General features: G+C 47.2%; 1 protein-coding gene across 1 annotated transcript in view; it reads left to right on the top strand.

Annotated features, from left to right (window-relative positions):
• The first annotated feature begins 1,363 nt into the window (after positions 1-1,363).
• The window catches only part of RNGTT (RNA guanylyltransferase and 5'-phosphatase), a 267,297-nt gene continuing 245,571 nt past the window's right edge, over positions 1,364-23,089 (top strand). The window contains exons 1-2 of the mRNA XM_054162574.1: positions 1,364-1,584; positions 13,606-13,715. Coding sequence (XP_054018549.1) covers positions 1,521-1,584; positions 13,606-13,715 — 174 coding nt within the window. The 5' untranslated portion in view covers positions 1,364-1,520. The remainder of the gene's footprint in view (positions 1,585-13,605; positions 13,716-23,089) is intronic.

Here is a 23,089-nt window from a genome sequence, read left to right as displayed (position 1 = left end):
CTAATGCTGAACAACATCAAGATCTTCTCTGCTTCTCACACAGCCCTCCAGCAGCTAGGCTGGGGGTGGACAAGAATGTGAGAGGGGATACAGCTGACCTCAGCTGATCAAAGGGATAACACAGACCACATAATGTGCTCAGCAATAAAAACTAGGAGGAAGATGGGCAACTTAATGGCAAGTTTCTTCCCAAGTAACCATTGTGAGTGATGGAGATCTGCTTTCCTGGAAATGACTTAACACATGCCCGCTGATGGGAGGTAGCAAATGAATTCCTCACTTTTCCTTGCCTTCATCTCAAACCATGAGCTTACCCACTGTTACTCTTCTGAGCCTCTCTCTCACCCACTTCAGAGGGGAGCCAGCAAGTGGCTGTGGGGGGACTTAACTGCCTACTGGAGGCAAATGAACATCACCACCTTAAGTATTTCTTTTATGTAGGCAAACACTGCCAGGCTACAATTCTTCAACTGAGTTCACATAAACAGGCCTCTTTAAAACCATAATGAATTTTTACTGTGATTCTGTACAGAAGCACCTTTTTTGTTATGAGAACTTATCTGCAAGCCTCATCTTTTTGGCAACACCTTTTCACAAGAGAAGGTTCAATACAGAGGCATCTCTGCTATACAAACCTACTACATGCAGGCTGTAACAGCTGTGCAATTAGCTGGGGCACAGATCCACCTATTTTCACCTCCCGTTCCAGTGACAAGGGAACCCACAAACAACTAAAGGCAGCGCACGCATGCCTGTCCAAACCTCCAGCTATGTTCAGTTCAGGATGCTTCCTGAGCCTGGCACAAGCTGTTACTGTGCCTTCAATTACTCTGTCTTTCAGGTACCTGCCTCGTCTCCCTTCAGGCCTCTTCACAAGCACAGCAGCCTCTGCCAGCGAGTCCTGCAGCTCCGGCTCCCGTCACACAAGTGATTCCTCCAACTACCTTCCCTCGGAGGTGCCCGTGGCACTGACCACCTCTCTTCCCAGGCTACCTCCTTTCCAGGCTGAGGAGTCTGGGGAGCTCGTTTAGGCAGATCTCTCAGAGTGAGAGACCTCCCTCACTTTTCACCATCCCGCGTGCTTTTATTGGAGGGGAACAAAGCCAACACTCAGGCCCGCACAGGTGCATCGCCCCGCACAGCGCTCCCGTTTCGCTCTCCCCGTCCCTCCCACGAGCGGTGTGTCCCGCTGCCTGAGACTTGCCGTGGAGCGCCTTCCTGGCTGTCCTCACACCCCGCCAAGGGCCTGGCCCGGCGCACCCCCGGGCCGCAGACCCAGCCAGCGGGCGGCCACTCCCCGCCCCGGCGCGGCGGGGCCCGGGCCTCGGCCCGGAAGCGGAAGCGGCTGCGGTGCACTGTGGGCTAGCGGCGGCTGAGGCGGAGCTGGGTCTGAATGAAGGCGCCGCGGGCCAGGGGCCACCGGCGCCGCTGAGCGCCTCGGGGCCGCGCGCGCCCCGCGCCCCTTCTCTCCCTCCCCTCCCCGCGGGCAGGTCAGCGGTGGCGGCCGCCCGGGTCCCGCCATGTCCTACAACAAGATCCCGCCGCGCTGGCTCCACTGCCCCAGGAGGGGGCAGCCCGTGGCAGGTGAGCGCCCGGCCCGATCCGGTCCGGTCCTGCCCTGCCCCGGGGTGGCTGTGTGGCAGCTGCGTGGCGGCAGCGGGGAGGGCTCCCTCTCCTCTGCTGGGCTTCTTACTCTGCCGGTGCCGGCCCCCCGCCCCTTGTTCCTTCTCAGATCCATGAGGGGGGTGAGGGCCTCTTTCGGGCCGCAGCGGCCCCTCGCCCTCCGGCCCGGCCGTAGGCTCTTTGTTCCGGGGCCGCGGCTGTGCTGGTGCGGGGGCGCCGGCACAGCCATTCACCCTAAGCATCCTGGGCTGGTGTTTGTCCCGCAGCTGTCTTCGCATAAGGCGGTTGTTTCCTTAAAGCCCAGCCTACAGCAAGGCTTTGACTTCACCGCGGGGGCTCACCCTCTTTCGACTAGTGTAACCTCTCAAACCGATTCTCCCCAGCACCCTTGGAGGGCTACAGGCCCTCTCCTGCACTTCGCAGCCTTAACGCTGGGTTCTCGCTTTGCTCTGGCTAAGTTGAGGACTGAAACTTTTCCCGTCTGTCACATCTGATGAGAGAGACGGCAGCCTAGCGTGCAGAAGCTGCCGGACCGGAGCATTCCTCAGCCCTAACGAGACCCCAGTGCAGCTTCTTTCTTGTTTGCCTTTTTTTCCTTGAAGGCTTTGAGGTTTATCAGTGTTACTGGGCTGCATGGCAGTGACCTGGTAGCCACTGGTGTGTTCCTAAGCAGCTTAGCTGAAGGATGAGTTTAAGCGTTGTACTCTGATGTGTATTTCAGGTTTTGTCAGTGATTGCCATCATCTCAGATGCTCCTGCCCGTAACACACCGTCTGTCTCGATTGTTGCTAGGTATCTAGTCTTGCTGGCATCTAGTGGCAGTGAATTAGCTATCATACAAAAGCACATTTTTTTGATTGTGAGTTAACTACCATGCTGACGTCAGATGAGCGTTTCCCCTGCAGCCTGCTATGAGATAGAGTAAACAAACTTTGCTTTTTTTCAGTTGTCTCAAATTCTTTCTTTGATAAGGTAAGCAATTCCAAACCTTGGGGTTTTTTTTTGGTTGTTTCCCTTCCCCCCCCCAGTGTTTTCTAATTTTCACTCCCTTCATCTTTTTATCTGTGGTAACTTAAAGGTGTTTTTTCAAAGCACAGCCCTTGGTACTCAGCATGTTATTGTAGATGGCACCATGGCACGATTTGCCTAATAGCTACAGCTCCTGCGTTTTCTATCCCACGTGTCATTTTCTTTCTCTTAAAGAGCAGTTGATTGTGGAACTGAAGGCACTGATGATTCTTTACAAGTTTATTTAGAACCTTGTGAGACATCTCAGTAGGCTCAATCTTCCCCATCAACATGCATTATTTGGCATTTATCAGTATTTCGTTTCAGTTGCTCATTTTCTTACGTTTCTCTGAGCTTGACTCCAATAGCAGCGTTGTCAGATTGCTCATCTCCATTATCTCTCGTTCCTGATCGCTGACAAATGCATTGCTTTGTATCTAATAAGGGATTTGATAGCGTAAGTCGTTAGCCTTTGACCACAACAAAAATAGACTAATGGCTCTTTATTGTTTGGCTTTGTTCTCAGCAAGTTCTTGATCTCTAGAAGTTGTGGCTTTTCTTTGTTTGCCTGTCTTTTAAGCCATGGCTTCTCAAAACCAGCAACACAGAGTAAGCCAGAACGCAGGTCATCGGCATGTCATCTGCTGTGCCATCACCGCTGGTGTGTTTGTTTATTCAGTAACTGCCAAGTAGTTATTTTCCATTTGGAGTGACCATGCACAAGAAGATACTGACCAAATAAAAGCAGAGAGCTTCCTTCCTTTCTTTGGGTGCTTTATCATAATGCATTCTTATAATTAGTTCACCTTGGGTTTAGCTGCTCTTTTTTGATGTCTACAGTTTATCAACAGTTCTAATACACTATCAATCTTCTCTCCTTCTTCTGAACTTGACATTCAAAAACATCTTCACACTTTCATTAAGAGAGGCTTTTTAGAGTTTATTGATGTCAGTGCTGTCTCCCAGGTGTGTTATGTTCTAGTTTTAATTATCATTTCAATCAAATTTCTAAGCATCTGTGCGTGACTTTATTCACATGTGATAGTGTAATAGTAATTATGTTCCTGAGGAAGGTTTGCCTGGCTTCTATGGGCTGATATTCATCAAGTGTTTGGTTGTGACCCTCTTGTCTTAGCTGTGGCACCTAAAATTTCTAGGTGATCTCAAATGCAAGTGTTAATGATGCCTGGAGATTGGATCCATTCATTCAGTCAGATTAACAAGACTCTTGAGCAAACTGATCAATGTCTCTCCTTATAGTCCAATCTACTTATTTAAATCTTGGTATTTTTCTGCCACTTTGTAGTTTCATGGTACAGCAGCTCTGCCCTGGTGAGACCTCACCTGGAATATTGCGCCCAGTTCTGGGCTCCTCAGTTCAGGAGGGACAGGGATCTGCTGGAAAGAGTCCAATGGAGAGCTACCAGAATGATTAAGGAACTGGAGCACTGCCTGATGAGGAGAGGCTGAGAGCCCTGGGGCTTTTTAGTCTGGAGAAGAGAAGACTGAGAGGGGATTTAATAAATGTTTATAAATATCTGAGGGCTGGGTGTCAAGGGGGAGGGGACAGGCTCTGCTCTGTTGCATCCTGTGATAGCACAGGGGGTAGTGGATATAAACTACAGCACAGGAGGTTGCACCTCACCATGAGGAGGAACTTCTTCACTGTGAGGGTCACAGAGCACTGAAATAGTTTCCCCAGAGAGGTTGTGGAGTCTTTCTCTGGAGCCTTTCAAGACCCATCTGGATGCATTCCTGTGCTAGATTCTATGGTCCTGCTGTGGCAGGGTGGGTTGGACTCAGTGATCTTCAGAGGTCCCTTCCAGGCTGGACTCTCAGATCTGAAGTAATCAGGTTGCTTCAATCTTACTGCCTGGGCATCAACATCTCTGCAGATACTTTTTGTACCAAAACCTCAGTCTGTTTTGATTTTGGCATGGAAAGTGCTAGCAAGATATGGACGGAGAGATTTGAGAAGTGTCTCAGCAGTGTCTTTCAGTCTCCCTTTATTGCTTTATGCTAGTTACTGTTTTTCTGGACATGCATACAGCTTTCAGAATGGTGAGGTATTACTGAAACCACCCATATTGCATATGGTTGTAGAATAGAATAGAAGAGAATTAACCAGGTTGGGAAAGACCTTCAAGTCCAACCTATCACCCAACACTATCTAATCAACTAAACCATTGCACCAAGCACCCCATCCAGTCTCTTAAACACCTCCAGTGTAGAGGTAGCATCTTAAATAGAAGAGTAATTCCTCTGTGTCAGGAAGTTTTTGAGCTATAGGTGGTTGTATTTGGGGAGAAATCTGGTGATAGATTGGCACTGTCATTGTTTTGCAGTCTTTCCTAGGCATCTGTTACTGATCTGCTCAGCTGATGAGATACTAAGTGCATGCTTTGACCCACCATTGTTGCTCTTGAAACAGGAAACTATTACTTTTCAGAGTCTTGGGGTATTTTTTGTTTTGTTTTTTCAGTTGTGTCTTTCTGGTTTGGGGTGTGTGTGGTGTGTGTGTCATCCCCCTCTCCCCCCCTTTTTTTTTAACTATTGTAGATTTTACTATCTCATGTTATTAAAGTTTCTCTTTCTTCACCTTGGTCACTTAACAGTCAAGTCTTCCTAATCAGTGCTCAATCTAAACATGCCATGGTCATACATAATTAGTTGATAGCTTCGTGTCACAGAAAATTAGACTAATGGTAGCTTGTTTCACTGTTGGGCCCTGGAGTTCACATTTTAAGATTAAAAATGTGCCCAAATTAAAGACTGCACAGGTGGGAAAGGTGACCCCTTGTGTTGTTCTCTTTGATTTCTCTTGGGTTTATCCACTGTGTGTCTGTGCTTTGACATACTGGGCTCTTATTTGCAGAATATTAACCTATATTCAACCTAAAGAGATGCAACCTGTGATGCAGGTAACTAGCTTAGAAAATGTTTTTTTATCATAGTGTCAGTCAGGGTTGGAAGGGACCACAAGGATCATCTAGTTCCAACCCCCCTGCCATGGGCAGGGACACCCCACACTAGATCAGGCTGGCCAGAGCCAGCATCCACTTAACATCCACTTTTCAAAACGATTGGACAAATTTGAACTTGATTTTGGAAGTAGGTACCCAACAAGCATCAAAGTTCCACTAACATTTTGAAGTTAATTTGAAAGTTCAATTGAGGAGTTACAATTCTTACTGTAGTTTAGTTTAGGTACAGTAATGACTCTGGCTGCTTTGTTACCCATGTAAAATACCACCTTGTTGCTCTCAGATCACCTGGTTTAACATAATTACAGTATCACAGTATCACCAAGGTTGGAAGAGACCTCAAAAGATCATCAAGTCCAACCTGTCACCACAGACCTCATGACTAGAGCATGGCACCAAGTGCCATCTTCAGTGCTTGTGTATGGAGGCTTAAGTTGAGGTGCTGTCAGTTTTTGCTACATCTCTTCTTTAGCATAAGATGTGTGGCAAAACTGCATCAAAGACTGTAGCTACTTCCTCATTTATACTTGGCCATAGTACTCAGGTTACAAGTCTTTACTAGAGTTAAGTCTTAGATTTTCTTTATCATAATCTCCCTCTGCTGAGAGGGGCTTATGCACACAGGGAAGGGGGATTTTCACTCTCTCTACAAAGATTAAATAGCAAGTTTGCTGGGTAGGCACATTAAATTTTCTGTTACAAGAGGGGCACTGTATGAGATTGTATCCAAGATTGTTAATACATGTATGACAATCAGAATTTAGAAAAATGAAAGAATATAAACTGGGAAGATAGTGCTTGCTGTGTAGGAACAGTGTCAAATGATGCTGCAGAAAATGTTAATTTATTTAGGGGAAAAAACCCAAACCCAACAAAAGCCACCAAAACCCCAAAGGGAAAGAAAGCATCTTTAACGTCTTTATTGATGATCTGGATGAGGGCATCGAGTCCATCATCAGTAAATTTGCTGACGACACCAAGCTGGGGGCAGGAGTTGATCTGCTGGAGGGTAGAGAGGCTCTGCAGAGGGACCTCGACAGGCTGGGCAGATGGGCAGAGTCCAAGGGCATGAGATTGAACACATCCAAGTGCCAGGTTCTGCACATTGGCCACAACAACCCCATGCAGAGCTACAGGCTGGGGTCAGAGTGGCTGGAGAGCAGCCAGGTAGAGAGGGACCTGGGGGTACTGGTTGATGGTAGGCTGAACATGAGCCTGCAGTGTGCCCAGGCAGCCAGGAGGGCCAATGGCATCCTGGCCTGCATCAGGAACAGTGTGGCCAGCAGGAGCAGGGAGGTCATTCTGCCCCTGTACACTGCACTGGTTAGGCCGCACCTCGAGTACTGTGTCCAGTTCTGGGCCCCTCAGTTTAGGAAAGATGTTGACTTGCTGGAACATGTCCAGAGAAGGGCAACGAAGTTGGTGAGGGGTTTGGAACACAAGCCCTATGAGGAGAGGCTGAGGGAGCTGGGGCTGCTTAGCCTGGAGAGGAGGAGACTCAGGGGTGACCTTATTACTCTCTACAACTACCTGAAGGGGGGTTGTAGACAGGCGGAGGTTGGTCTCTTCTCTCAGGCAACCACCAACAGAACAAGAGAACACAGTCTGAGGCTTTACCAGGGGAGGTTTAGGCTGGAGATTAGGAGGAAATTCTACACAGAGAGAGTGATTGCCCATTGGAATGGGCTGCCTGAGGAGGTGCTGGAGTGACCATCACTTTAAGTGTTCAGGAGGAGACTTGATAGGATGCTTGGTTGCATGGTTTGGTTGATTAGGTGGTGTTGGATGATAGGTTGGACACGATGATCTTGAAGGTCTCTTCCAACCTGGTTTATTCTATTCTACTCTTAAAACCAAACCCAAACCCCCACAAACCCTCCAAAAAAGCCCCCAAAAACTCAGAGCCATTGTTTTCATGGTCTGAAATGATCCTAAATTGAAACCAAGTGACATGAATTTACTCTTCTTCTAACCTTGACTGGCAGTGTGTGCGCTCTGTCTGTCAATAATACTGCCAGATTGTAATCTGTAGAAGTTGAGCACTGAAATACTTCTTGTAAGGATTTGGTTGACTCTTTGGAAGTGCTGGTAAATGGGATCTATTAAAATACTCATCACTTCCACAGCTGTGTAGAGGTTTTCCAGTGCTGCAGGAGATGCTGACTAGACCAGTTTGTTTGCCTTTCCTTGGTGATGAACAGGAATGACCGCATCACAGGATGTTAGAGGTTGGAAGGGACCTCTGGAGATCATTATATCCTACCCCTCTTCCAGAGCAGGACCATATAACCATGTCATTTAGTGCAAGTAACACAGGAACACATGCAGATGAGTCTTGAAAGTCTCCAGAGAAGGAGACTCCACATCTCTCTGGGCAGCCTGTTCCAGTGCTCTGAACCTCACAGTAAAGAAGTTCCTCACTGCGCTGAGGTGGAACCTCCTGTGCTATGGTTTATGCCACTTGTCCTATCACAGGGCACAAATGAAAAGAGGCTCTCCCCTTCCTCTTGACACCCAGCTCTCAGATGTTTATAAACATTTATTAAATCCCCTCTCAGTCTTCTCCTCTCCAGACTAAAAAGCCCCAGGGCTCTCAGCCCCTCCTCATCAGGCAATGCTGCAGTCCCTTCATCATCCTCATAGCCTTCCCTCAGACTCTCTTGAGTAGATCCCTGTCCCTCCTGAACTGGAGAGCCCAGAATTGGATGCAATGCTCCAGGTGAAGTCTCACTGGGGCAGAGTAGAGGGGCAGGAGAACCTCCCTTGATCTGCTGGACAGGATCTGCCCCAGGATCCCATTGGCCTTCTTGGCCACAAGGGCACATTGCAGTCCCATGGATAACTCATCCACCAGGACTCCCAGGTTCTTCTCCACAGGGCTGCTCTCTAGCTGATTGCCTCCTAACCTGTACTGGTGCAGTTTATTGTTCCTTCCCAGATGCAGGACTCTGCACTTACCTTTGTTGAATGGAGGAATGGAGTATGGTTGCTCTGAAGGAAATCAGAATGCAAATCAGATGCTAAATCAACATGCTCATTCTCAGTTCTGGAAGATGGAGGAGAGTCTTCGGTGCAGTTGTACGGTCTAATCAGCTGCTACAGGAAACAATCTTAACCTCCAGGCACTGTTTTCTAACTCTAATTACTCTTTTCCCAGCAAGTCATGAAGGATGGTAGTTCTCTTGCATACCCATTGACTCTTTTCTCAGTGCAACTCCTTTTCTTAATTGAATGCCTCTGCTAAAAAAAGTTTAGTTTACATTCTTCATATTCTGTAGTGGGTGAGTGGATGCAATAGGATGGGAGGGGCAAGTGGAAAAGTTAACTTTCAGGCATGCTTGGTGTTTTGCAAAAAATATGATGGTGAGAAATTCTTCCACTAAAATAATCTCACATTAGGGTTTGCATAATCAGTCTGTACAGAGGAAGATAACTTTGTGGAAGGGTTAATAGAGAGTGAGGCTGAGTGATGACGTTTAAGGTGAGAAGGAACATAGAAGTAAGAAAATTAAAGGATGAATATCAAGAAATGAGGAAATGGGAGGTAGCCAAGCCAACAGCCATGGCCAGGGAGGAGGATGTTTAATTAGTGGAATGAAAAGGCAAGGGGAACTAAAGTAAAGCTAGGAGTTTTTCTAACAGGCAAATAAGAGTAAGGTGAAGTGACTGAATTCAGGACTATTTAATGTATATGCTGACTATATGATTGAGTCACTTTCCTTTTAGCTGTAGGTGTGGAATGTTCTTAGACCACTGTAGCAGCGAGGGGTTTTGTCATGTTGCTGATTAACATCAAACCTGAGCTAACAAGCTGCATAAAGCCTCTCAGTTTCCATAACTATCTGGCTTCTGTGGCTTAACCTCGAGTACTGTGTCCAGTTCTGGGCCCCTCAGTTTAGGAAGGATGTTGACTTGCTGGAGTGTGTCCAGAGAAGGGCAACAAAGTTGGTGAGGGGCTTGGAGCACAAGCCCTATGAGGAGAGACTGAGGGAGCTGGGGCTGCTTAGCCTGGAGAGGAGGAGACTCAGGGGTGACCTTATTGCTCTCTACAACAACCTGAAGGGAGGTTGTAGACAGGCAGAGGTTGGTCTCTTCTCCCAGGCAACCAGCACCAGAACAAGAGGACACAGTCTCAAGCTGCCCCAGAGGAGGTTTAGACTGGAGGTTAGGAGGAAGTTTTACACAGAGAGAGTGATTGCCCATTGGAATGGGCCTGAGGAGGTGGTGGAGTCACCATCATTGGAGGTGTTCAGGAGGAGACATGATGGGGTGCTTGGTGCCATGGTTTAGTTGATTAGGTGGTGTTGGATGATAGGTTGGACACGATGATCTTGAAGGTCTCTTCCAACCTGGTCTGGTCTGGTCTAGTCTAGTCTAATGTCTCTTTCCTAGAAGTTAGATGCTTAGTTGAAACTACATAAAATGTTTTGGTAGAGTTTAAGGCTGCAGAGAGCTCTATGAACTCTTAATTTCTTATACAGAGAAACCTCTCAGCAGCATTTGTTTAATACAAATGTATTCATTTCCCTATTTTTACAAAGGACTTCTCTCAAAGCTTGATTTCTAGCTGAATACAGTGGGCATTTTAGCACCTTTTCTTTCCATCTGGTTTTGCTTTGCTGAAAACATGAGGATTTGGTTCCTTTTATTATGAGGAAATGCTCTGTCTTGAGGAGAAGGCAGCATTTTCATGAGTGGTTCAGAAGAATGCCCTAGAATTAGTGCTGGGTGTGCTGTCTCACTTGAGGATCTGAAACTGAACATTTCAGTGCTGTGTAAAGTGGCTGGTGTCTGTAGCTCTTCACAGCTAAATGTGCATCATATGGCTTAAGGAATAGTACAGGAAGGGGTTATGGTTTTCCCTTAATCCAAAATATCAGGAGTGTGTTTCTAAACAGGAAAGGCTTTGTAAGAGTTACTGAAGGTAAAAAGTAAATCACCAAACACCACCCCCCTCCCACCCAAAAAAGGAAAAAAATGTACTCTTATGAAGAAGGAACTTTTTTTCCCTCTAGGAAGTAGGCAGATTAATTTCAGAGGGACATTGAGACACTTGAATGTGTCCAGAGAAGGGCAACCAGGCTGGTGAGAGGTCTCGAGCACAAGCCCTGTGAGGAGAGGCTGAGGGAGCTGGGGTTGCTTAGCCTGAAGAAGAGGAGGCTCAGGGGAGACCTCATTGCTGTCTACAGCTACCTGAAGGGAGGTTGTAGACAGGTGGGGTTGGTCTCTTCTCCTGGGCAACCTGTGACAGAACAAGAGGACACAGTCTCAAGCTGTGCAGAGGAGGTTTAGGCTGAAGGTGAGGAGAAAGTTCTTCACAGTAACTGGCCATTGGAATGGGCTGCCCAGGGAGGTGGTGGAGTCCCTGGAGGCATTCAAAAAGGGATTGGCTGTGGCACTTGGTGCCATGGTTTAGTTGTCAGGAGGTGTTAGGTAATAGGTTGGACTTGATGATCTCTGTGGTCTTTTTCCAACCTGGTTGATTCTGTGACTCTGTTGAGAGCAACTTTAGAAATAGAGCTTTACAGCAGCAAATCTAGCAGCAGGATCTTTATTTTACTGGAAGCATTATGTCTGGTGCTCCAATTTGGAGTTCTTCCTACATTAAGGAAATGCTTCTGCTGCTCTTTTGTGACTGTTTCCTTTTTTTTTGTTGTTGTTGTTTTAATTTAAAAAATGAAAAAGAAATAATGATGAAAGATCTGGGGCAATATTTGTGTGTGTGTTGTTTTCTTGGAGCAGGGTTTATTAGTCTGGGGATATAATTAGTTTACATATTTTGGTAGCTCCTTAGAAATGCTGAGGGTCTCCCAATTTTTCTCCTTACCTGTATCATTACCCTTACTGGGCAGATATGCCAGGTCTCTTTCTTACAGCTGCAGTGCAGGGTCCCAGTGGCACACAGGAGGAGGTGTTCTGTTTTCTCAGCAGATGTGGGGGCAGTGACTTGGGCTCTAGGTTCTTGTCTGCTGGGAAGCGCAGGGAGAGCTGTTTGGTCAGTACATGCTGCTCAAATACCTGTTCTGCTGCACTTGAAGGAAAAGGGATACCTGTAACTTGCTGGGGCTCAGAAGGAAAGAGTTAGAGATCTCACACTGTGATGGATGAAAAATAGAATCAATATTAAAAAGAAGAATTTGGCTTCTAAGGTGTAACAGGTATAATCCACTACTTGCTAATTCTGGTTAAGTTAATAGAATCATAGAATGGTCTGGGTTGGAAGGGACCTCTGAAGGTCATCTAGTCCAACCCCCTCTGCAGTAAGCAGGAGCATCCTCAACTAGATCAGGCTGCCCAGAGCCCTGTCAAACCTCACTTTGAATATCTCCAGAGATGGGGCCCAAACCACCTCTCTGGGCAACCTGTTCCAGTGTTCCACCACCCTCATAGTAAAGAACTTGTTCCTAACACCCAATCTAAATCTGCTCTTCTCTAGTTTAAAGGCACTGCTGCTCATCCTATCACCACAGGCCTTTGAAACAGTCTCTCTCCATCCTTCTTGTAGGCCCCCTTCAGGTACTGGAAGGCTGCTATTAGGTCTCCCCAGAACCTCCTCTTCTCCAGGCTGAGCAACCCCAGCTCTCTCAGCCTGTCCTTGTAGCAGAGGTGCTCCAACCTCCAACCCCCTGATCATTTTTGTGGCCCTCCTTTGGACCTGATCCATCAGGTCCATGCCCTTCCTGTATTGAGGGCTCCAGCCCTGTACACAGTACTCCAGGTGAGGTCTTACCAGACCAGATGAAAGTGGCAGAATCTCCTCTCTGGATCTGCTGGCAGTGCATCTTTTGATGCAGCCCAGGATGTGATTTGCCTTCTGGGCTGCAAGCTCACACTGCCTGCTTATGTCCAACTTCTCATCCATCAGCACCCCCAGGTCCTTTTCCACAGGGCTGCTTTGTATCACCTCATCCCCCAGTCTGTACTGATAGTGAGGATTGTTCCAGCCCAGATGTATAACCTTGCACTTGCTCTTGTTGAACCTCATGAGGTTCACCTGGGCCCACCTCTCCAGCTTGTCCAAGTCCCTCTGGATGACATCCTGTCCCTCTGGTATGACAGCACCCCTCAGCTTGGTGTCACCTGCAAACTTGCTGATGGTGCACTCGATCCTCCTGTATATCATTGATAAAAATACTATACAGCACAGGTCCCAGTACGGGCCCCTGAGGGATACCACTTGTCACTGCTCTCCATCTGGACTTGAAGCCACTGAGCACCACTCTCTGAGCAATCCACCTGTCAAATCCATCTCTCTCAACTTGGCCAGCAGGATGTTGTGGGGGACTGTGTCAAAGGCCTTGCAGAAGTCCAGATAGATGACATCTGTAGGCCGTCCCTTACCTACTGACATAGTCACTTTATCATGGAAAGCCACTAGGTTAGTCAGGCAGGTTTTGTGGTGCATTTGATTTCCCTGATGTCTGGACCACACACAGGTGTTGTGTTTTGGGAGAAGGTTGAACACTGCCACAGAGTTCTTCCAACAAGCCCTAAGGAGCGCAGTAGAAAGATCTGTAGTGTATAGATGTTCTGGCGCACGTGCATTTTGTTTGGTCAGCAATCTTTACCTTGTTTTATGTTCTCAGGTAATCAGAGCTGATGCTTGCTTGCATGGTTGGGTGACAAACTGTCATTTAAAATGCCATTTTCATGTTTTCAGCTGTACTGAGTTTAAAGTTTCTCTGTTGTGTCCTGTAGCTCCACAGCTTAAATTGCACTAAAAGCTGGCTAGAAAGGTCAAACTACTTTGTTTCAGATGAGCTGATTTGTGTTTCATTTACACTTCTAAACTTTGTTGTGAATTCTGAGTGAACTCAAAAGGGAAAAACCCTTCTGATTCACCTCTGCCTGATGCTTTTCCTGTGATTAATGTTTCATTGAAGGTGGACCTCTAAAACTGCTCAGCGTTTTGCTTTGAAATCGCGAAGTTGTGACTGTGAATGTACAGGAGGATGCATAAAATGCTGCAAAATTTGATTGTCTTTCATAGGGAAGTTTTTACCTTTGAAGACAATGTTAGGACCAAGATATGATGAACAGGTTGCTGAAGAGAATCGTTTTCACCCGAGTATGTTGTCCAACTACTTAAAGAGTCTGAAGGTAAAGTTAACATTTTCTGGTAACTGAAACATTACTTCTATCCTTCATGCTTATTCAAATGTTGCTTTGCAGCTTTAAGGGGGGAAAAAAAAAGGTGGTTGATGGCTTCCTTTGGGACATCTGTGCAGAAAATGTATGGGTTTGTTTACCTTTTCAGCTTCTCTCTGCAACCCCTGTGTTTTCAACAGTACTTTCTTATAGGCAAGAATCAGGCAAAATCCTCTGGTTCGTTCACTGCACTAGCAGCAAGAATCTCACTCTTCTCTGTTATTACAGTTGCTGCTTGGGGAGACATGTCATTATTTATTGCTCTCTACAACTACCTGAAGGGGGGTTCTAGACAGGCAGAGGTTGGTCTCTTCTCCCAGGCAGCCAGCACCAGAACAAGAGGACACAGTCTCAGGCTGCACCAGGGGAGGTTTAGGCTGGAGGTTAGGAGGAAGTTCTACACAGAGAGAGTGATTGCCCATTGGAATGGGCTGCCCGAGGAGGTGGTGGAGTTGTCATCACTGGAGGTGTTCAGGAGGAGACTTGATGGGGTGCTTGGTTGCATGGTTTAGTTGATTAGGTGGTGTTGGATGACAGGTTGGACACGATGATCTTGAAGTTCTCTTCCAACCTGGTCTGGTCTATTCTATTCTATTCTATTCTAATGAATCATGCTGATGACATATTTTCTGTGGGTCTTTTTTTTTTTCCCCCCTTTTTTTGGATGCTTTTGGCTAAGTTAAATGACTTGCCCAGCAGCAAGGGCGGGTTGGAAGCTCTCCAGATGAGGAGACTCCACAACCTCTCTGGGCAGCCTGCTCCAGGCCTCCAGCACCCTCATACCAAACAAGTGCCTTGAGTCTTTTGTGCAGTTCTGGGCCTCTCAATTTAAGGAGGACATTGAGACACTGGAAGGTGTCCAGAGAAGGGCAATGAGGCTGGGGAGGGGTCTGGAGCACAGCCCTGTGAAGAGAGGCTGAGGGAGCTGGGGTTGCTTAGCCTGGAGAAGAGGAGGCTCAGGGGAGACCTTCTTGCTCTCTACAACTCCTTGAAGGGAGACTGTAGCCAGCTGGGGATTGGTCTCTTCTCCCAGGCACCCAGCACCAGAACAAGAGGACACAGTCTCAATCTGTGCCAGGGGAAGTTTAGGCTGGCGGTGAGAAGAAAGTTCTTCCCAGACAGAGAGACTGGCCACTGGGATATGCTGCCCAGGGAGGTGGTGGAGTCACCATCCCTGGAGGTATTCAGAAAGGGATTGGATATAGCACTTGGAGGCATGGGTTAGTTAGTCAAGAGGTGTTGGGTGACAGGTTGGACTTAATGATCTCTGAGGTCTTTTCCAACCTTATTGATTCTATGATTCTATGAATTCAAGATTTAACAATATCAGAGCTTAAGCATCAGAAGAATCAGGTGACTCTAATACGAGAATCTTGATTTTTATCTTGATCTTTTTTTTGTCTGAGGTATGGAGTAGATGGTGAGCTGCTCAGTGTAGCAGTGATGGAAGTCCCTTTGGAATAACATGATAAGGAAGTACTATCAGTGAAGCACATGTGCTTGTTCTCAGGAGCTTGAACTGGTAGTTTTTTTTTCTCTTCTTTGAGCTCATGCATCTATGCTCCTAAATTAAACTTGAGTTCCTCTTTAAACTATGAGTAACACTGGTTTGGGAAAATTTCTAGGTAAACTCATTAATCAGAGTTTACCAGAGTTTACTCCTAGTTTAAGGTAGTAGAAAATACTGCATACATTTTTACGGTCTAGAGACCTTTGGAGACTGATGCAGGATTTCCAACTGTTTGATGCAGCATTTCCAGCTGCTTGCTTCTTAGTGATTTGTCACCAAAAAAGAAATCATGGTGAACCTTCAGGGTCTTTCCACTAGGCACATCAGTCAGTTCAGTCTCAAGCTGTGCCAGGGGAAGTTTAGGCTGGAGGTGAGGAGAAAGTTCTTCCCAGAAAGTGGAATTTGCCATTGGAATGTGCTGCCTAGGGAGGTGGTAGAGTCCCCATCCCAAGAAACCTGTTGCCATGGCACTTTGGGACATGGTTTAAAGGCCATGGTGATGTTGGGTTGATGGTTGGACTCAATGGTCTTAGAGATCTTTTTCAAACAAAACAATTCTATGATTGTGTTGCAGTGCTGCTGTTGTGTAATGTCTTGAGTAACATCAGGTTCTAGGAATCTGGTAATACAATTCCTAGTATGAGGATCCTGGAAAGCAGCCCAGAGGAGAGAGACTTGGGGGTGCTGGTAGATGAGAAGCTCAACAGGAGCTCTCAGTGTGCACTTGCAGCCCAGAAAGCCAATCAGATCCTGGGCTGCAACAAGAGAAGTGTGGCCAGCAGGTCAAGGGAGGTGATTCTCCCCCTCTACTCAGCTCTGCTGAGACCCCACCTGGAGTACTGCCTCCAGTTCTGGAGCCCCTATTACAAGAGGGATATGGAGGTGCTGGAGTGTGTCCAGAGAAGGGCCATGAGGATGATCAGAGGGCTGGAGCACCTCTCCTGTGAGGACAGACTGAAGGAGTTGGGGCTGTTCAGTGTGGAGAAGAGAAGGCTCCAAAGTGACCTAATTGTGGCCTTCCAGTATCTGAAGGGGGCCTCCAAGAAGGCTGGGGAGGGACTTCCCAGGATATCAGGTAGTGATAGGACTAGGGGGAATGGAATGAAGCTGGAGGTGGGGAGATTCAGGCTGGATGTGAGGAGGAAGTTCTTCCCCATGAGAGTGGTGAAGCCCTGGAATGGGTTGTCCAGGGAGGTGGTTGAGGTCCCGTCCCTGGAGGTGTTTAAGCCTAGGCTGGACGAGGCTGTGGCCAGCCTGATCTAGTGTGGGGTGTCCCTGCCCATGGCAGTGGGGTTGGAACTAGATGATCCTTGTGGTCCCTTCCAACCCTGACTGATACTACTATGATACTATGAATTTTCTTTTGGCAATTCTTGTTCAGGAGCAAAACATAATCAGGGTTCAACTAGTAGTGCCCTTTTTATTTTTTTGGTGGAAATTAAATGTGCAAGAGGAAAGGGCAACCAAGTTTAAAGAATCTGAATTCCAGTTACAGGAGTTGTATGACTTTATAGATGAAAACTCCTGATAGTCAGAAGGTACTTGTATTAAACCAGGAAGCTCATTAGTGATTAATAAAGTCAATGAAAACTTTCCTAGTGGAGAATTACAGCTGAACATGTCTTTCTGTGTAGGCTAAAGACAATGTAGTAGGGCAGTGGTAGTTCAGAAACTAGTACCCAGTGTCACAGTTCTTGCTCTCTTATTTGTATCCTCAAGTTTCAGACTGTGCCAGGGGAAGTTTAGGCTCGAGGTGAGGAGAAAGTTCTTCACAGAAAGAGTGGTTGGACATTGGAATGTGCTGCCCAGGGAGGTGGTGGAGTCACCATCCCTGGAGGTGTTCAAAAAGGGATTAGACATGGCACTTGGTGCCATGGTTTAGTAGTCATGAGGTGTTGGGTGACAGGTTGGACTTGATGATCTTTGAGGTCTTTTCCAACCTTATTGATTCTGTGATTATAAATCTTCTTTTAACCTCCCTGTTCTCATCAACATTGTCTTGAACCTTGGTATAGTTTCTGACTGTTTTCTGTTTGAAGTCATACAACTTTCTTACTTGCTGAGAGATGCTGTGGGTTACTAGAGTGCTGTGTTAGTAGAAGAGCAGTTTACCCACAGTCTGGGAATGAGCTGCATCTGCCTTTGAGGAGACCTTGAAAAGTAGATTTTACCAAGGCAAAAGTAACTCACTGTGCATGGTTCTCATAATGTTACTGCTGTTTGTTTGACTGCTAACAGTTTACATAATGAATTGCTTCTGAAACCTGGTTATTATTTAGGTCTGTATATTTTATCTCCCAAATAAGAGACTTCAGCAAAAATTTTTCCAGTGCTACTACCACCACAGATTGTTTTTTGAAGGTACCAGTTCAGCATTTAAGACAATATCTGTCTGGGAGGAACTCCCTCTAAGAAGCTTCCAGTGCAACTCCTTTTTCTCATGGAGCTATGTGCTGAAAATCTGAGTGTTAGAAACAGATTTGGTAATGGTTAGCAGTCCCTTTTTTCTGTTCTGATTGCCAGCATCACGGGATCACAGAATGTGTTAGGGGTTGGAAGGGATCTCAAAAGATCATCCAGTCCAACCCCCCTGCTGGAGCAGGATCACCTAGAGCAGGTCACACAGGAACACATCCAGGCAGATGTTGAATGTCTCCAGAGGAGACTCCACAACCTCTCTGGGCAGCCTGTTCCAGTGTTTCATCACCCTCACAGTGAAAAAGTTTTTCCTTATGTTCTTGTGGAACTTCCTTTGCTGTAGCTTGCACTCATTGCCTCTTGTCCTATCGTTGGACATCACTGAGAAGGGTCTGACTCCATCCTGATACTTGCCCTTCACATACTGATAAACATGAATGAGGTCACCCCTCAGTCTCCTACAAGCTAAAGAGCCTCAGCTTTTGTTCATAAAGGAGAGGTTTCACTCCCTTAATCATCTTTGTGGCTGTGTGCTGGACTCTTTCAAGCAGTTCCCTCTCCTTCTTGAAATGAGGGGCCCAGAACTGGACACAGTATTCTGGATGTGGCCTTACCAAAGAACCTCTCTGGACCTACTAGCCACACCCCTTCTAATACATCCCAGGATGCCATTTGCCTTCTTGGCCACAGGAGCACGTTGCTGGCTCATAGTCATCCTGCTGTCTAACATGATTCCCAGGTCCTTTTCCCCAGAGCTGCTCTCCAACCTATACTGATCCATGGGGTTGTTCTTTCCCAGATGCAAGAGTCAAAGTTTGTGCTTGTTGTATTTCATTAAATTTGCTGTCTACAACTACCTGAAGGGAGGTTGTAGCCAGGAGGGAGTTGGTCTCTTCTCTCAGGCAACCTGCACCAGAATGAGAGGACACAGTCTTAAGCTGCACCAGGGGAGGCTTAGGCTTGAGGTGAGGGGAAAGTTCTTCACCGAGAGAGTCATTCGTCATTGGAATGTGCTGCCCAGGGAGGTGGTGGAGTCACCATCTCTGGAGGGGTTCAAGAGGGGTTTGGATGTGGCACTTGGTGCCATGGTCTAGTCCTGAGGTCTGTGGTGACAGGTTGGACTTGATGATCTTTGAGGTCTCTTCCAACCTTGGTGATACTGTAAATTTCCCCTGCCCAGCTCTCCAGCCTCACACTGTGATTCTGTGACCACTGACATAGTGTCTTAATGGTTTCACTAGAAAAATGTGCAGGAGCAATTTGTGACAGTGTGAATAATGTAATCTTTCTTATTTCTTTCTTGAGCAGGTAGGTTAGTAGTGTTTATGCTTCATAAAAGATAGTTGTATCTCTGTTATTCAGTTTGCTCCAGTCACAGTATTTTTATTAGGAAAAGTAGTTATGAGTTTTAAGCCATGTTACTGTTTTCAGAGATAAATTCAATCACTGATTTAAACTATTTCCATAGAATGGCTTAGTTTGGAAGAGACCTTAGAGATTATCTACTCCAACTCCACTGCCATGGGCTTGGATGCCTCACAACTAGAGTTGGTTGCCCAAGGCCTTGTCCAATCTGACCTTAAACACCTCATGGAAGGGGGCATCCACAAACACTCTGGGCAACTTACTCCAGTCTCCACCCTCATACTGAAGAACTTCTTCCTAACATCTAGTCTAAACCTCAGCTTAAACCAAATCTTCCTAGTCCTGTCACTAGACACCCTTATGAGAAGTCCCTCTCTAGCCCTCCTCTAGGATCTGTTCAGGTGTTGGAAGGCAGCTTCGAGTCTTCTCTAGGCTGAACAACCCCAGCTCCCTCAGCCTATCCTCATAGCACCAGCTATGAGGATAGGCCCAGGCAGCTAAGAGGGCCAATGGCATCCTGGCCTGCATCAGGAACAGCGTGGCCAGCAGGAGCAGGGAGGTCATTCTGCCCCTGTACACTGCACTGGTTAGGCCGCACCTCGAGTACTGTGTCCAGTTCTGGGCCCCTCAGTTTAGGAAGGAGGTTGACTTGCTGGAACGAGTCCAGAGAAGAGCAACAAAGTTGGTGAGGGGTTTGGAACATAAGCCCTATGAGGAGAGGCTGAGGGAGCTGGGGTTGCTTAGCCTGGAGAAGAGGAGACTGAGGGGTGACCTTATTACTCTCTACAACTACCTGAAGGGAGGTTGTAGACAGACGGATGTTGGTCTCTTCTCCCAGGCAGCCAGTACCAGAACAAGAGGACACAGTCTCAGGCTGTGCCAGGGGAGGTTCAGGCTAGATGTTAGGAAAAAGTTCTATACAGAAAGAGTGATTGCCCATTGGAATGGGCTGCCTGGGGAGGTGGTGGAGTCGCCATCACTGGAGGTTTTTAGGAGGAGACTTGATGGGGTGCTTGGTGCCATGGGTTAGTTGTTTGGGTGGTGTTTGATTGGTTGATGGGTTGGACGCGGTGATCTTGAAGGTCTCTTCCAACCTGGTTTATTCTATGTATTCTATATTCTCTTTGGTCATCCTTGTGGCACTCCTCTGGACTTGCTTCAACAGTTCTATGCTCTTCTTATGTTGGGGACACCAGAACTGAACACAGTAATTGAAGTGGGGTCTCACAAGAGCAGAGCAAAGGGGAAGAATAATCTCTCTTAAAGTGCTGTCCATACTCCTCTTGATGCAGCCCAGGATATGATTTGCCTTCTGGCCTGCACAAGCACATTGCCAGCTCATGTTGAGCTTCTCATCTGTAAACACTGCCAAGTCTTTTTCCTCCAGGGCTACTCTCAACCCACTCTGCCCCCAGCCTGTATTTGTGCCTGGGATTGGCCTGACCCAGATGCAGGACCTTGCACTTTGACTCTCCTCAAATAACAAATGCAGGGAAAAATTCCTGGGACTGGAGAGAATTCAGTGCATTGTAGTATGCTCTCTGCCTCCTGGGGAGGATGTCTTCGAGTTCCAACATCTAATGAGAAACTTCTGGGGTCATACAAGGGCAACCTAGCTAAGCCCATTTAATTGCAGAGCAGCAGAAGAGCACAGGCATAAGGCATTAATAGCTGGAAATAGCTGGAATGTGAGAAATTGAGGAGGGAGGCTTTTAGAACTGTAGGAGAGCATGGAGAGCCTGGCCAAAATAAGTATGAGCAGAATGGAGGTGGTATGAAGATCTTGGTGTTAGTGTATGCAGAAGATGTAGATTTCAAGATTTTTTTTTTCCCTGCCATCCAGTCATCTTTTACAATTAGGAGCAAGAGAAGTAGCTGCTTTCAATTGCTGCAGCGTGGAGCCTGCATTGTAGTGCTGCAGCAGTCCTCCTAAGACATGCATTTAAGTGACAAGTTGCTCAACAATCTAAAATGATTTTGTCTTCCAGTCCTGTTTTATTCAATGGCTGTGGTGGACCAGAAGATGTGATTCATGTTACATCTTGGCTGGGAAAGCTTTTTTTTTTTTATTTCCAGTGAGTGACTATTTGTAGTCTTTCAAAAATCAGCTCCTAGTAAGAACTTTCTAGGAGCAAACTTACTGAGAGCATGACTGAGAGGATAGTTGTGATGACTGCTGTGATGTTAACCTTGGTGATACTGTGATGTTTTCAGAGTATCACAGTATCACAGTAACTAAGGTTGGAAGAGACCCCAAGGATCATCAAGTCCAACCTGTTCCAACAGACCTCACAACTAGACCATGGCACCAAGTGCCACGTCCAATCTCCTCTTGAACACCTCCAGGGACGGCGACTCCACCACCTCCCTGGGCAGCCCATTCCAATGACAAATGACTCGCTCAGCGAAGAACTTTTTCCTCACCTCGAGTCTGAACCTCCCCTGGCACAGCTTGAGACTGTGTCCCCTTGTTCTGGTGCTGGTTGCCTGGGAGATACTGTGATACTGTGATACTTCCAGTGATGGTGACTCCACCACCTCCTCAGGCAGCCCATTCCAATGGGCAATCAATCTCTCTGTGTGAAACTTCCTCCTAACCTCCAGCCTAAACCTCCCCTGGTGCAGCCTCAGACTGTGTCCTCTTGTTCTAGCGCTGCTTGCCTGGGAGAAAAGACCAACATCCGCCTGTCTACAACCCCCCTTATGGTTGTTGTAGAGAGCATTAAGGTCACCCCTGAGTCTCCTCCTCTCCAGGCTAAGCAACCCCAGCTCCCTCAGCCTCTCCTCATAGGGCTTGTGTTCCAAACCCCTCACCAACTTTGTTGCCCTTCTCCGGACATGTTCCAGCAAGTCAACATCCTTCCTAAACTGAGGGGCCCAGAACTGGACACAGGACTCGAGGTGCAGCCTAACCAGTGCAGTGTACAGGGGCAGAATGACCTCCCTGCTCCTGCTGGCCACACTGTTCCTGATGCAGGCCAGGATGCCATTGGCCCTCTTGGCTGCCTGGGCACACTGCAGGCTCATGTTCAGCCTATCATCGACCAGTACCCCCAAGTCCCTCTCTACCTGGTTGCTCTCCAGCCACTCTGACCCCAGCCTGTAGCTCTGCATGGGGTTGCTGTGGCCAATGTGCAGAACCTGGCACTTGGATGTGTTCAATCTCATGCCGTTGGACTCTGCCCATCTGCCCAGCCTGTCGAGGTCCCTCTGCAGAGCCTCTCTACCCTCCAGCAGATCAACTCCTGCCCCCAGCTTGGTGTCGTCAGCAAATTTACTGATGATGGACTCAATGCCCTCGTCCAGATCATCAATAAAGATATTAAAGAGCATGGGGCCCAGCACTGATCCCTGGGGCACACCACTGGTGCCTGGCTGCCAGCTGGATGTGGCACCATTCACCACCACTCTCTGGGCTCGGCCCTCCAGCCAGTTCCTAACCCATCGCAGTGTGCTCCCATCCAAGCCATGGGCTGACAGCTTGGCCAGGAGTTTGCTATGGGGAACGGTGTCAAAGGCCTTGCTGAGGTCCAGGTAGACTACATCCACAGCCTGCCCCACATCCACCAGGCAGTCACCTGATCATAGAAGGAGATCAGGTTGGTCAGGCAGGACCTGCCCTTCCTAAACCCATGCTGGCTGGGCCTGATCCCTTGGCCATCCTGTAAGTGCTGTGTGATGATAATTGTATACATTTTTGTTACATAATTCCCCCTCCCCCTTAAAAAATAAAATTCAGTGTTTTTTTCTGTGGCCTTCTGTCTTGGGTTTAAGGAGTGAGATAGTGCTCTTTAATACTTCTCAAAGGAGTTTAAGAAAACACTCCGCACAGGATTGGGTAGAATTGGGAAGTTTCAATGGAAATGCTATTCATAACTACATACTGCAATACAAAGCATATAAAATACACAGAATGCATTGTAGCCATGGTTTTCCAAAGAAACCTCCTTAGGCCAAAGCTTCTGACCACCCTCCTCCAGACCAGTATCACAGTATAGCCAAGGTTGGAAGAGACCCCAAGGATCATCAAGTC

Source organism: Dryobates pubescens, chromosome 6, assembly GCF_014839835.1.
Source record: "Dryobates pubescens isolate bDryPub1 chromosome 6, bDryPub1.pri, whole genome shotgun sequence".
NCBI lineage: Eukaryota > Metazoa > Chordata > Aves > Piciformes > Picidae > Dryobates > Dryobates pubescens.
The sequence above is the reverse complement of the archived record's forward strand: the minus strand, read 5'-3'. Positions and strand labels throughout refer to the sequence as shown.